Source organism: Artibeus jamaicensis, unplaced genomic scaffold (genome assembly GCF_021234435.1).
Source record: "Artibeus jamaicensis isolate MK-2021 breed Jamaican fruit bat unplaced genomic scaffold, CSHL_Jam_final contig_601, whole genome shotgun sequence".
Taxonomy (NCBI): domain Eukaryota; kingdom Metazoa; phylum Chordata; class Mammalia; order Chiroptera; family Phyllostomidae; genus Artibeus; species Artibeus jamaicensis.
Window position 1 is genome coordinate 613,148 of NW_026521902.1, and position 14,917 is coordinate 628,064.

A 14,917-nucleotide genomic window follows, 5' to 3' on the forward strand; every position below is an offset into this window, starting at 1 on the left:
CCAGATGTTCTGTCCCTTGTACTTAATATTGTTTACTCACATCCTTAAAAGTGTTGTTACTTGTCTACTACATATGTGCAATGTACATTCACCTCATCCTAGCAGCCAAGGCCCATACTGACTCTAATTCATCTTTCTGAGTTTATTCTCCTGTCCCCACCCCTCTCCACCACCCACGCTCCACTAAATGGGAAGACCTATTGTCCCCTGAATAGCCCAAGCTTGATCTAACTCAGATTATACCTTTTTTTAATAGGTACACTATTTTATTATTTTTTTAAATTGATTATGCCACTACATTTGTTCTATTTCCCCCCTCCATTCCCCTCCACCATGCACGCCCCTCTCCCACCATTCCCCCCTTTAGTTCATGAACACGTGTCTCAAGTTCTTTGGATTCTGTATTTCCCCTACTATTCTTACCCTCCCCCCATCTATTTTCTACATACTGTCTATGCTACTTATTTTCTGTACCTTCTCCCCCCTTCTCCTCCTCCCACTCCCCTGTTGCTAACCCTCCTTGAGATCTTCATTTCTATGTTTCCACTCCTGATCTAGCTGTCCTTTTAGTTTGCTTTCGTTTTAGGTGTGGTTGTTGATAACTGTGAGTTTGTTGTCCTTTCACTGTTCATGTTTCTTTAACTTCTTTTTCTTAGATAAGTCCCTTTAACATTTCATATAATAAGGGCTTGGTGATGATGAACTCCTTGAATTTGATCTTATCTGAGAAGCACCTTATCTGTCTTTCCATTCTCAATGAAAGTTTTGCTGGATAGAGCAATCTTGGGTGTAGGTCTTTGGATTTCATGACTTGGAATACCTCTTTCCAGCCCCTTCTTGCTTGTAAGGTCTCTTTTGAGAAATCAGCTGACAGTCTGATGGGGACTCCTTTGTAGGTGACTGTCCCCTTATCTCTTGCTGCTTCTAGGATTCTCTCCTTCATTTTAATTTTGGCTAATGTAATGATGATGTGCCTTGGTGTGTTCCTTCTTGGGTCCAACTTCTTTGGGACTCTCTGAGCTTCCTGGATTTCCTGGAAGTCTATTGCCTTTGCCAGCATGGGGGAGTTCTCTTTTATTATTTATTCAAATAAGTTTTCCACTGGTGACTGTTCCTCTTCCCCTTCTGGTACTCCTATAATTCAGATGTTGGAATGTTTAAAGATGTCCTGGAGGTTCCTAAGCCTCTCTTCATTTTTTTGAATTCTTGTTTCTTCATTCTTTTTTTTTTTTTGGTCATTTTTTCCTTCCTTCTGGTCTACTCCCTTGATATGAGTCTCAGTTTCCTTTCCATTACTATTGGTTCCCTGTGCATTACCATTCATTTCAATTAGTTTAGCCTTCATATGTTCCTCTAATTTGTGACTAAAATCCACCAGTTCTGTGAGGATCCTGATCACCAGTGTTTTGAACTGTGCATCTCAGAGTCTGGCTATTTCTTGATCGCTTAGATTTATTGGCTCTGGGGCTCTGAGTTGTTCTTGAGCCATGTTTTTATCTGTTTGTGCCTGTTTCGTATGAGGAGCAGAGCCTTAGTTGTTTACCAGGGTGGGGCCACCCAGGTCACTGGTTTGTGACGCTATATGTGGGGACGGGTTCAGAGAGGAAGCAATGGTGGTCCTCTCTGCTCACCCAGTCCATCCCACTGCTCACCCCCGCCTGTTTATCTGAGCAGAAATGTGCAAGCCCGCCCCTCTTTGCTGGTTTATCTGCATGCAAATGCTTGACTGACCGCAGACAGCCAGCCGTGACTCTTCCTTGTGTCTGCCCGTAGCTAGCCTGCAGCTGGGATCCATGCCTTCGGCTGCCTGCACACCACCCTGGTCGGGGATCTTTTTGGCCAACCTGCTCCGCTGCTGGCTTCACCCCTTTTACCAGTTTAGCTGAGCATTTTGTTGTTTTCGGACTCCGTATTGTCGATTTTCTGTGTAGTTTGGTTGCGTTTATTGTTGTTAAACTTTATTGTTTTTAGATTTGCTTGTGTGAGGACGCAAGGTGTTTCCACCTACACCTCCATCTTGGCGGAAGTCCTCTCAGATTATGCCCTTGATCATGCCTTTCCCTTGCCCGTGATGCCCTCCATCTGCATTATGTCCATCTGTCAGTGTTCTGTCATCTTCTGGAGTCCAGCTCCATTCCCATCTCCTCCATGGGAACTCCTCTGGACACTCCACCCCAGAGACCTTCCCCACTTCCCAACACTCCTGGCTGCAACTGCATTGCAGTTGTTCATTACACGTTCTTACCTAGCCTGCTATATTCTCAGCATCCTTGTATCTCATAATGCTCAGTGACAGTTCTGTGTAGAATAAACAAAAGAAAGGGATGGGGTGGTGGTGGGATCAGATGATAACCTTAAACAAGGTAGAGGGGCTTCAGTTTGATAGCCTGTGAAATGGAACCCTTGTGCATTCCTGGTAAGAGAAGTGCCTAGAAGCTAGAGGAAGGAAGCTAATCACCACCTCCAAAGTAGCCCATTATCCAAGCCACTTCCCTTATATCTACCCCATTGTATCCCTAACCTCCTGTGCCCTAGGTCCCCCATCACAAGTGGCTGAGACACCAGGGCTAAGAGTAGAATGACAGCTGTCTAGTTTTGCTGCAGGAAAACCCATATTTAATGCTGAAGGGGAACCACCAGGAGATGGAAGGCAATGACCGCTACGAGGGTTTTTGTGTGGACATGCTCAAGGAGCTGGCGGAGATCCTCCGGTTCAACTACAAGATCCGTCTGGTTGGAGATGGTGTGTACGGCGTTCCTGAGGCCAATGGCACCTGGACAGGAATGGTTGGGGAGCTGATCGCTAGGGTAAGGAAAGAGCAGGTGGTTTGGACTAATGGGTGGGTTGGGGTGGGAGATGGAAGGACATAAAGTTGCACTGTATGCTTATGAATGCTCCATTTACTCAGTCCATTATTCATGCATTTTTCATTTATTTGTCTATTCATTGTGCAAGTCTTTACTGAGCTGGCACTGAGCCAGGCAGCAGTGAAAATTGTTGGTAAATATTTGACATCGTGGCGTTTTCCCAGTCCAGTACCTAGAACAGGTAAGGGAGGCTTTGACCAATTCATATGAATTAGAGAGTTTGGATTCCATCTTTGGATAATCCAGGTGCTCTTTGTTTGTTCTGATTGTTTTGTTGTTCATTAGCATGACTGGCGGGGCTCGGACAAGCCCTGAGAAAGTGTTGACCTTTGAGAGGTGCTGTCAGGGGACACACAGTTAAATAACAGGGGAAAAGGATCAACTGTCAGAGGAGTCAGTCAGAGTTAGTTATTGTTACTTATATTATTTTTTGCTGCCATTCATGTGCTTCCACAGACCCTGGGCCAAGGTGCACTTGCTCAGGCTGTAGATTTTTACAGTGAATATGGATTAAAATATAGGCAAGCTTCTCAGACTATCAGTCATCTGTTAGGTTAGAGTGAAGATATAGAAAGTTCTTTCAGCAGGAAGTCTCTTTTTTTCTGGGTACACACTGTTTATAAAAATTAATTAGGTTATTGTTAATTCACAGCCCATATTTTCATAACTGAGTGTTTCTGATCAGGATAGGTGATGGACAACCCACTGCAGAGAGCCCGTACCTGAGTTCTGAGGGCGACCTTGAGCCAACCCCTTGCCCTCTCTGTGGGTTCTGAGAGCAGGAGGAGCCCTGCTGCTCTCCAGCCACTAGCTTCCCGGATACTGTCAGCAGGCAGTGTGCTTTACAGAGGTGGTCACTGATCCTGTTTCAACTTATCTTTTAACTACTTCTTATCCCCATTTTAAAAATGAGCGATCTGGAGCTTGGACAATTGACCAAAGCCACAAAGTTGGATGAGACTGGGCTGGGATTTGAACCCAGGTCTGTCTTACTCCAGAGCCCACATTCTTTCTGTCACAGTACACACCTCAGCTGGACTTTGATGTCACAAAGAAAGGTGCGCATAAATCCAGGCCAGTCTGTCCTTCCTTCCTCTTCCTCCTCCCTCACATCTTTTTCCCTTCCACCTCTGCTTTCTTTTTTCTTTTCTTTTCTTTTTTCTTTTCTTTTCTTTTCTTTTCTTTTCTTTTCTTTTCTTTTCTTTTCTTTCTTTTCTCTTTACTCCCTTCCCTTTAACCCTTTACCTATACCAAAGTCAGACTATAAGATAACATCCTAGTATTGGTTGGGGTATTGACTCAGCTGCCTGTGGCAGAGCCATGTGCAAGCTCTGTACACTCAGGTGTGGGTGAAGCCTCCTGCAGAGAGTCACTTGCTGTTTGTGAGACCCAGGCCTAAACTGCTGATGATACCAGGCTTCAGTGGAAAAGGATGTGCTGCTTTTCTGCACATTTTTAGATGCTCCTGACACAGTCTTGCTGCAGTGTGGACGTGCAGCCCAGCAGGGTAAACAGAAAGTGGGAACACCAGGCCTTTCCCTTCCCTCCCACTGGTGTGATCAATCACTTTGAGACTTTTCCTCCAGCCCCTTTTACTCTCTGGTAACTGGTGGGTGACCTCAGGGATGTCAGAGTCAGCACACAGCCCTTATTCCTGTGACATGAACTGGCAGAGAGAGGAGAGCAGCCTGGGACTTGAGGACCTGCAGCTACACACAGAATGACAGGCGATCACAGAAGAATCCTACCATTCATCCCAGATCAGCTTTCAAGCCAAAATGCTGCTGTTTTGGTGTCATCAAAACTTGGCTACATGGTAAATTAAACCCATGCATTTAATGAATATTCATTGCACTCCTTCCATGATTCTAAACATTGGAGACTCAATAGGGGATAAAATAAACAAGGATGCTGCTCTGCAAATCTTCCCGGTGAGAGACAGACATGAGTGAACAATCACATCCATGTATAATTTTAGACTCTGCCCTGGCTGGTGTAGCTCATTGGATTGAGTGCAGGCCTGCAAACCAAGGGATCACCATTTGATTCCCAGTCAGGGCACATGCCTGGGTTGCAGGCCAGTTCCCAGTGGGGAACACACGAGAGGCAACCATACATTGATATTTCTCTCCGTCTCTCCTTCCCTTCCCTTCTAAAGATAAGTGAATAAAATCTTTAAAAAAAAATTTTTGACTTCGAGCAGCACAAGAAAGGCCCAGAAGGGGCAGTGAGAGCACCTGGAGAGAGTGGGCTCCAATCGTGAGAGGAAAGTAGGTGAGGGAGGGATGCTTTCCTTGGGAAATGATATTTGAGTGGACTTCTGAAGGGCAGCAAGAGCACTTCAGCCAGAAGGCAGTCTGAGCACCCCTGGGGTCGACTAGGCAGGAGGGTGCCACAGAGTGACCTGTCAGAGATCACACAGCAAGTAAGTTTAGGGCCAGCGCTCAGCCCTGGTCTGTCTAATGCAGCACTCACCGTCTGAGAGCAGAGATCTTGAGATCAGATGGACCTCCACTGAAGTGTCACCCACCAACTACCTGTGTGTTCTGGAGAGATTTATTCCATTCTTCCCATCCCTTCCCCAGGGCTTCAGTGTTCCTCTGGAAAGACTGTAAGGATTTAAAATATTACACACACACATGTGCTCGCATGTAGCCTGATGTACAAGGAGTGTCAGAGTTATCATAGGCTGTGCTCCCGGAAGACAGGGCTCAGGGGGACGGCTTTGCACTAATTTAGGAGTGTGACTCCAGGACCACGACAGTGAGGGAGGGACCAGGGCAGGCAGGAGGGAGGGCATGTAGGAGTGTGTCACCATGTCACTGTGCTGGTCATGGCTTTGCACCAAGCCCAACTGATGAACAGTCTGCAAAGAGGCCTGTGGAAGGACAGCCTTACCAAACAACCCAAGGCAGGAGGAAGGAAACTCACCTTCATACTGCATATGCTCTGGTGTGAGGCTCTGTCCACATAGAGGGTTTCTTCCTGCAAGGACACCTTTAATTTGCCAAGCCACATGCCCACTAGGTCTGCTTGGAGGATCTATTCATACAATTTATATAATCGCCCCAACTACACTTTAAATAATGCCTAATGTATAAAAATAATGAGACTGTAGCCTGTATTATATGCAAAATGGAATCACTGACACAAGTTTATAGGAGTACAGAGAAAAAAGAAATAGTTCAGCCCCAGAGAGGCAGGCATGGCTTTGGAGCAAAGTTAATAACACTCATAACTACTGTTTATTGAGTGCCTATTACTTGCCAGGTATTTATATGCATCATTTCTTCTCCAGCGACAATCCTATGAGATAAACATTGTTATTCACATTTTATAATAATGAAGCTGAGGTTAACTTCAGTTTAACAGAGAAGTTAACTCAGGGCCACACAACTGCCAGGTGATTGATCTGGAATTCAAAGCCAAGCCTGTCTGACAACAAAGTCCATGGTCACTCTCATACACTGTGGTGCCTCTAAGAAAAGAAACAGTCAAGTTGGCCCTTGATGGACAAGCAGGCATCATTTGATAAGCACCAAGGGGTGAAGGGTACTGGCAGAGAGAGCTGTGCGGACAGACATGGAGCCTGGAGATGTAACGGGTTTAAGGCATGCGCATTGTGCGATGTGACCACATCAGAGGTGTTAGGAAAGTCAGGAGCTTGAGGCAATGCTGCAAAGGCAATTTACAGCCCAGCTTGTAAAACTCATTGTAAGGAGTTTAGACTGTACTTTGAAGATAGGAGGAAGTTACTGGAGTTGTTAAGCAGGGGAATGATATGATTAGATCTTTGGTGTGGAAGTAAACACTTGAGCAGCAGTTCTCAAAGTGTGGTCCTTGGACCAGCAGCAGCATTGTCCCCAGTACTCACCAGAAGCTCTGGAGGTTGGTGGGGAGGCAATCTGCATTCTAACAGGCTGGTTCTGATACTGGTTTATGAAGGACTGGTGAATAGTTCAAATGAAGATTTGAATGACAGTTACAGCATTAGGACTTGAGTGGCAGCAATAGGTTAACAGGCAATTCATGGATGGGCTTGGTTAATAAACAGGGAGCAACAAGACAAGGAGTGAGAGGGAAGGCTCCCGGCCTAGGTTTGGTGACAGGTTGCTGGTCAGCTTATGCCCAGAGAAACAGTGCATGGAAATGAGGAGCTATAGATGGCCAGAGTGAGGAGCACAGGACATGGACGTGAAGCTCCGGTGGGACTCAGAGGTGGGAAAGAGTACAGTAAGTCATGGGTAAGCAAAGCCAGCAAGAAGGCAGAGCTGGGCCCAAGCCCTGTTTGGGACTCATCAGGAGACAGGAGCTGATGCCCTGGGAGGACTGGCTGTGCCCACGTGACCCACCCCATCCTCACACCTGGCTCTCCCTGCTCTGCTGGATACCCACCATGTGGGCTTGGACAAGTCACCCAGTGCTTCTGACCCCTGTGTCTTCATCCTCATAGTGGAAACTAGAGCACCCTCCCCAGGTCCTCGTGAGCCATCAATGACCTCTAGTAAATCTGTGAGGTGTGCCCGGTATGCAGTAACTCTCAAGGGTGTTGCCCTCTCCTTTCCATCTCCCATTTCTACACCTGCCTCTCCATAGCAGGCTCTGTTTGCACTTCCTTTCCAGGCCTGAAGCTCAGACTCTCAGCCTTCCCACCCTCTGTCTCCAAACACATGTACCGTGTCCATGCCTGCTGACTTATGTGAGATGAGCTCATCCAGAGCCAGTTCATCCCTACTCCCAGGCTGCCTGGGTGAGCTCTTCCTTGCCCCATCATGTCTGGAGACTGCAAAAGTGTGCCTGACCCATGTGTCCAGGGATGTGTGTGCAGTGGGGAAGTCCAGCAGCATTCTAAATGTTCTGTGAGGTGGTGGTGAGCTGAAATGCTATTCTCACCCTCCCTTCTTGCCCTCTGCAGGAAAGGGACAAAGGAGCAGAAATTCACTCTGGACAGAGGGTCTCTGGGCCACCTCTTGGGGAAGAAGGTACCTCTGTTAGGATGGTAGCAGTGGTATCCAATCCATTTGTCCTCTTGGGATTACAGAGAAATACCCTGAATTGAAAGTCAGGGTCTGTTCCTAAACCTTAAGGTAGTAGTTGAATCTTCCTGGGATACCATTTGTTCACTCATTAAGTGAGCAAAAGCATTTCCCACATCCTCTGCCTTGCATCAGCCACGAGTTCACCAATATCCTTACAATCCAGCACCTAATCAAGATACTACAAGGCCCTGCCTCTCCTGTCAGTCGACCCTCACTCTCTCTGCTGCATCCCCGCTGGTCTTCTCTTGGTTTCCTGAACATAGCACGCTCCATTCCAGTGTAGAACCATTACATTTTCCCTTCCTCCTGTCAGAAACCAATTTCCCCAAGTCTCCAACCTACTATTTCCAACTCATCATCTAGATCTAAGCCAGATGTCACCTCTTCTGAGAAGCATTCTTTCTCTGCTACCCCAAAGGACCTTCATCTCTCCTGGTCACTCTCTAACACATTGCTTTGTTGTATTCTCTTCAAAGAAATTATCACGGTCTATAATCATTTTCTTATTATGGGACTATTTGTTTATTTCCCATCTCCCTTCTCTGGAATGTAAATTCACTGAGATCAGGAACTACATTTGCCCTGTTTATCCCTATCCTGGTAGCAGATGAAATAGTCCCCAGGATACAAAAGCACTCAGTAATTATGGGATGGATGGATGGATAGAATGATATGAAAGCACATGTAAAAGAATTTCTAACCTTTACAGTCCTTGACCCCAAGGAATGTAGAGCCTAGACAGAAGAACTCAATGCAGAGACTTGGTTGTTGGTTTTCAGATTATCCTTATGACTGGTAAGAAGGAAAGCTCACCAGTGGCCCAGAGGTCCAGGTGCATTTAGCATGTTGAGCCTTCCAGATGATGTTTTCTCTGGGGCTGCCCTTCTGCTGCAGCTGTGGGGACTGAGCATGCTTCCTGAAAATACCTGCCTCCCCTTCCTAGGCTCTGCCTTCCCCAGAAACCCACAGGTGGGCCTTGGCTCAACTCCACCCATTTCCCACACCAATATTGTCTTGAGGGGAAGAGAATGTAAGCCACTTCATCCCTCTTTGCTCTCCCCATGAGTTGGAAATGTCCAGGAAATGTCCTGGCTGACTCTAAAATTGACCCCCATTCTTCTAATTTGTTCCTAAGCCCCAGCTGCACCTGTCTTCACTCTGTAAGCTGGTTGACCTAACAGGGTATCTGCTTAGCCCCCACCACACATGCATTCTCCAACTGCCATGAGTAAACCTTCTCCCATTGTGTTTGCTGGCTATATTTTCTTGAGTGTGTCTGTTGGTGGGGAAGAGTGAAAACAGCCTGAACATATGCAGCAAGTACCCATGTCACCTGTCTGGACTTCTGCATCACCTCACCTGAGACTCCCATGCACTGTGCTCAACCCCTTCTGGCACTGACTGCTGACCTTTGCCGCTCTTGGCTACAAAGTGCTCTAAAGATAGCAATGAGCACTATTTATTGAGCACTTACTTCATGCCAGGTACAACACTAACAATGGCTTTGCAAATATTTTCTCATCTTTAAAGAATCCTACAAGGAAAAGTATCATTACCCCCATTTTATAGATTGGCACACTGAGGCTCTGAGGTTATCTTTCCAAGATCACATGGCTGAGAAGTGTGGTTTCAAGCTCCAAACTCAGATGGGTTCACAGGGCAACCTCCTAACTACCACATGCAGATGTTTTGAGCGCACACTGTGCTTTGCTTTCCTGGTAGCACCTCAGTCATCAAACCCTGTTGCTGTGCACCTGCCACCCTGCCCCAGCAGGTGGATCCTGCTCTTCCTGTGCCTTCCTGTGAGGAACTAGCCCTCCTTCAAAGAATCTGAATGGAACAGTTCTTTCTGTCTCCTGGCTATCCTTCTCTCACGAAAATGAATTTGCACCAAAAGGTCTTACAGTGTTCAATTTGCTTATTGTCATGCCTTGGCCTCTCTGTCTCTCAGTTCCTGGCCAGATCCATATATACTCCTGGGGGCTTATTCACAGACTGTTTTTCTTGCCTTCCTACAGCTTGTCAGGAGCAATGACATCCCACCACTTCTCAGCACCAGAGCCAGGCTGGCTCAGTCTTGCCAGCAGCCACATTGGCAGCTAAGGAGGTGGCCCTCTGGGAGCCCTGCTCTGCTCCACCATTCCCAGAACCTGTGGGATTATTTCTTTTCTTCTGCAGCTCTCAGATACGCTCCCTTGCTTGATGACAGACTCTTGCTCCAGCTGTGTCTACATGTGCAATTTAGGCAACAAAACAAAAGCTTAGATCTTTTTAAATGTCAGTATTTGGTCCATTCAATTAATTTGGGCTGCTTGGACACTAACAACTCCTGCCATATGGATCTCTTATCCAAACCCAGGAGACACCCTGAGCAGAACTTCTATGTCCTGGATGGCAGAAGGATGGTCCACTGGGGGCCTGGCTGGCTGCCAGGGGGTGGTGAACAACAGGAAGTAGGCAAGAAATCAAAACAAGGGTGGGTGTGGTCAGGAAGCACAGCCAATGGGGAATCTGGTGTCAGTCTGGTCAACAGCAAATGGGAATCAGAAGGAACAAGTCAGGTAGAAGGGCTTGGCCTTAGAAAACCCACCAGCAGGATGGTGCAGCCCAAAACAGAGGCTGGGTCTCTGGGGTTTTGAGGGAAGGAACAGAGGACAGAAGCAGGATCCCAGAATCAGGAACAGCACAATCACAGAGATGGCAGTAAACCTTAACGGAGCAGTAAGCATTGACTTGGTGTCAGGCCTTCACATTAACTCACTTAATCCTTATAACGGCCCATGAAGCTGTTACTGCTCATACTTTACTCATAAGAAAATGAGTTCAGAGAGCCTAAGTAACCTGCACAAGGTCGCACAGTGAGCAAGAGACAGACTTAAACACAGGGCCTGTGACAGCTGTCTGACATGACACACTGTGAAGACATCTCTGTTGAACCTGGGACAGACTCATTTCCCTCTGCCCTGGACTGATCTAAGGTGGGGGCTGGCAAGTGCTGGAGGTCAGCTCTTTGAAAATATGCCTGGAAAGGAGAGCAGCACCTGCTGCAAGAGCCTACTTCAACCTGGCCCAGTTTGATGAGAGAGTGGCTAGATGAAACAAACATTTCTTTTGCATAACTTTTTCAAAATAGAAACTTAATGTTTGCTTCTAGACTTTACTGATATGAAATTTCTTTTTTAAAAAACATTTTTTGGCCTTGACTGGTGTACCTCAGTGGATTAAGCACAGGCCTGCAAACCAGAGGATCACAGTTCGATTCCCAGTCAGGGCACATGTCTGGGTTGCAGGCCGGTTCCCTGCAGGCCAGTTCCCAGCAGGGGATGCACGAAAGGCAACCATACATTGATGTTTCTCTCCCTCTCTCCTTCCCCTCTAAAGATAGATTAAATAAATAAATAATTAATTTAAAAAAAAAAACATTTTTTGATTATGCTATTATAGTTGACTTTCCCCATTGGCCCCCCTGCACCCAGCACCCCCCACTCCCTCAAGCAATCCCCCTACCACTGTTCATGTCCATGGGTCATGCATATTAGTTCTTTGGCTACTCCATGTCCTTTACTGTACTCTACATCCCCATCACTATTCTGTGACTACCGATTTGTACTTCTTAATCCCCTCACCTCTTCACCCATTCCCCCACTCTCCCCTCTCATCTGGCAACCTTCAGGTAATTAACTGCTTTTCTCTTGCTGCTTCTGAGTCTCTCTTTATTGTTAACCTTTGGCATTTTAAGTAGAGGGTCAGGCTTATACATGGGAAGATGAGAAGGAAGTTTGTCAGAGGAGGTAAACTCTGAATAGACCTTCAAGAGTAGGTAGAGTAGCTGGTTAGACAGTGGAGAAAATGGCACACTAGAGTTATGGCTATAAGAAAGTGCAAAGCGTGCTGGACAGTTAGATGACTAGAATGTCAGAGGGACCTCCAGGGGGAATGCTGGGAAGTGAGGTTGAACCCACAGGATGGGACACACTACCAGGGCCTGACCCCCAGGCTGAGTTCTGGACAAGTGGGGAGCCTGAATAATATTTTAAGAGGGAGGTCAGGTATAAGTGTCATCATATAGAAATGAATTTTATTAGAAAAAGAGTATCAATAGCCACCATTAACTGAGCACTTATGTGTTACCAGGCGCTGTGCTTAGTGTGTTACCTCATTTATCCTGCTAACAACTCAAGTCGGTGACTGTCATGCCCATTTTACAGATGGAAAAACTGAGCTTGGAAGGGATGTGGAGCCTACCCTCAAGTCTGGCAGGGCTAGACTTGAGCCCACTTTGGTTTGGTACAAGTGAGACAGGGCAACGTAGTAACAAGACAGAACGGTGGAGGGAGGGAGAGCTGTGTCCTTGACATTGGCCTCATCCAGGAGGGCCAGGCAAGGGCTGAGGGAGTGGTCAGGTAGATGTTCAGCAAGATAAGGGCTAGATAGCATCCCTGAGACACTGTATCCCAGAGATCACTGCCAACCAGCTGGGTGACATGGCGGAGTGGTAGCATAGGTACCAGACTGTCTTGAGTGTAGTGGCATCAACAGTGAGGCTGTGAGGGTAAAATGAAGATGCTTCTTTCTTGCCTCTCTTCAGTCTTTTTCTTCAGAGAGCCTACTGAATTCATTGCAGGTTGGGAATGCAGCCTCTGTCCCAAACTGCCCAGGTCTGAGTCCTAGTGTGCCACTTTATGTAAACCTTGGGCAAGTTTCTTAGCATCTTTGTGCCTCATTTTCCTGATCTGTAAAATGGGGATTGTAATAGCAACTTAGCTCATAGAGGTACTGTTAGCACTGAGTGAGGTAAAGTGCTTACTTACTTCAGTGCCAGACACGCAGAAGGGCTACAGGTGTGAGCTGTGTGAGTATCACAGCCTTGATCCTGCATGGCATCCATTGCTTAGATACTTTAGGGTCTTCTAATTGTTCTTTAAGGTGTGCATTGCACCTGCCCCCAAGCTCACCTATCACACACTTCTTGACCCTGTCTGTCCTGCCTTCTAGACTTCTTCCAGCCCCCAAGATGCACTATGCTACTTCATGCCTTGGGGCTTGTCCCAGGCCTTGTCCCAGGTAAATCGTGTTCTGGTGAGGGAGTGTCATCCTGGGAAAGCCCCGTGGACCTCTTAGACTCTGTCAGCACTCTGGTCTGCCTTCTTGGAGTGCTGTGGATGACTCCCTTATAACATTCATTATAACTGTCATTTTACAAAGATTTTATTGACCATCAGATAACTATGTGCCTCCCCAGTGGACTATAAGCTCTTTGCTCACAGGGCTCGTGTTTGCTCAGTCCTGGACCCTTACACACCCCCCAGAGTGGGCTAGAGAATCAGTAAAGAGTAGTGAGGAGGGGAGAATTGGGGAGGGGCAGGGGGTTCTGCAGACAGTCCCAGAACCCAGGGCACAGTGCTTTCAGGGGCCCCTGGTAAGCTCAGTGACCCCATGTCACCCTCAGCTAGATACAGTGATCCCTCACCTATCATGGGAGTTAGATTCCAGAGACCCCCATGATAGGTGAAAATCCGAGAAGTAGCAGTTATATTTATTTTATTATTTATATATATTTTAAGGCTTTATAAGCCCTTCCCACACTCCTATAAACCTTTCCCACTCTCTTATTAACATTTCCCATACTCTTATAAACACTTCATATGCTCTTAAACACTTTCTACACTCTTAAACCTACGTAATTTTAACAACACATAAAATTCTATATGGGCACTCACCAGTGAAGTGTACTACAACTTGAATGATGAAGACAATGAATTATGTAGCTATGCAGTACTGATGGCAATGAAGGTGATGACGATGAGATGAAAGTACTGCACAGACAAGAAGAGCATCACAACTCTTCTGAAGGCACCACTGCATCAGGTACTTCATCTGGTGGTGCAGTGTCTTTGCCCTGGGTGGTAACTTCTATTTCTGCTAAAGGCATAGGCTCGGATGATCTCTTCATCTGAACAATGAACATAGTTATGGGGAGTTGCTGGGCTGCTTTTTATCCACAGAGGCAGCTTCTCCATGCAGAGAAATGCTCCTGCATCTAAAGTGTCTCTGAAATTTGTCAAACCAGCCCTTGCTGGTACTGAATGGGGTTTGTCTGGTAGGAGAAGCACTCAGTGGTCCTGCTTCTGTGTTGTTGTCCTCATCTTCATCCTCATCACTGTTGTGAATGTCCCTGCTTTCTGCAAAACTATTCTAAAGTTTCTTGGCTTTCATCTGGATGGTGTTGGTATCCAGCAAGATACTCTTCCTGCAGTCATTTATCCACAGGGCCAATGCAGACTCCATCCTTAAAATGGCCTTATTGCAGGCAGTGACCACCCTCTTTGCAGTCTTATTAAAAGTCATTGTTGCCATAGACCTAATATTCTTTTAATCTTTGTTTATGTAGTGAACAGTAGATTCATTGATCCTGTAATGGCGGCCTACAGTCGCTTGGCTTTTACCTTCCTTTAACATGTTGAGAAGTTCCACCTTTTCTTTGATGGCACACATATTCCTCTGGTGCTTGGGTTCACTGCCAGAAGCCTTAGAAGGTACAGAACATTTGGGTGGCATCATAGGGTTTGAAATAAATTCAAACTTTTATGAAAATTTCACAAAAACACAACACAGCAGAGCAACATTGTGTGCAGTGATCAGACATGAATGTGAAGTGGACAAGGAGAAATGCTGAATGTATGGGCTCAGTGCAGGAGAGCAAACAGACGATAACCCAAGAGTTTTCTGCTAATACCCTGGGGTGCATTAAAGCCAAGGTAGTTAATGACTGTTCTATACCAAGTTAATTAAACATGAAAAACATCCACAAAACCTCCCCGGTTTCTTTTAGCTTGTCACTGCCCTTTTCCATCTCATCCCTGCCTCCCTTGCCCCAAATTTACTGTTGGCTAGAGACAAAGGAAAGCAAGACAGGCTGGGGGCAGTGACCCTACAGTGTCCACATGGGGCAGCTTTGCTGTTTGTCCTGGTTTGGGGAGTATTTATTTGTGAATAGACAGAAGCACCTT

At 46.4% G+C, this 14,917-nt stretch overlaps 1 protein-coding gene across 5 annotated transcripts in view; it reads left to right on the forward strand.

Moving 5' to 3' along the window:
• Nucleotides 1-14,917, forward strand: part of GRIK4 (glutamate ionotropic receptor kainate type subunit 4) — a 478,818-nt gene that overhangs the window by 418,421 nt on the left and 45,480 nt on the right. For 4 of the 5 annotated variants that reach the window (XM_053670672.1, XM_053670674.1, XM_053670673.1 and 1 more), the window contains one exon: nucleotides 2,605-2,808. The exons of the other annotated variant lie outside the window; for it this stretch is intronic. In XM_053670672.1, the coding sequence (XP_053526647.1) occupies nucleotides 2,605-2,808 (204 nt within the window). The remainder of the gene's footprint in view (nucleotides 1-2,604; nucleotides 2,809-14,917) is intronic. 5 annotated transcript variants of the gene reach the window in all.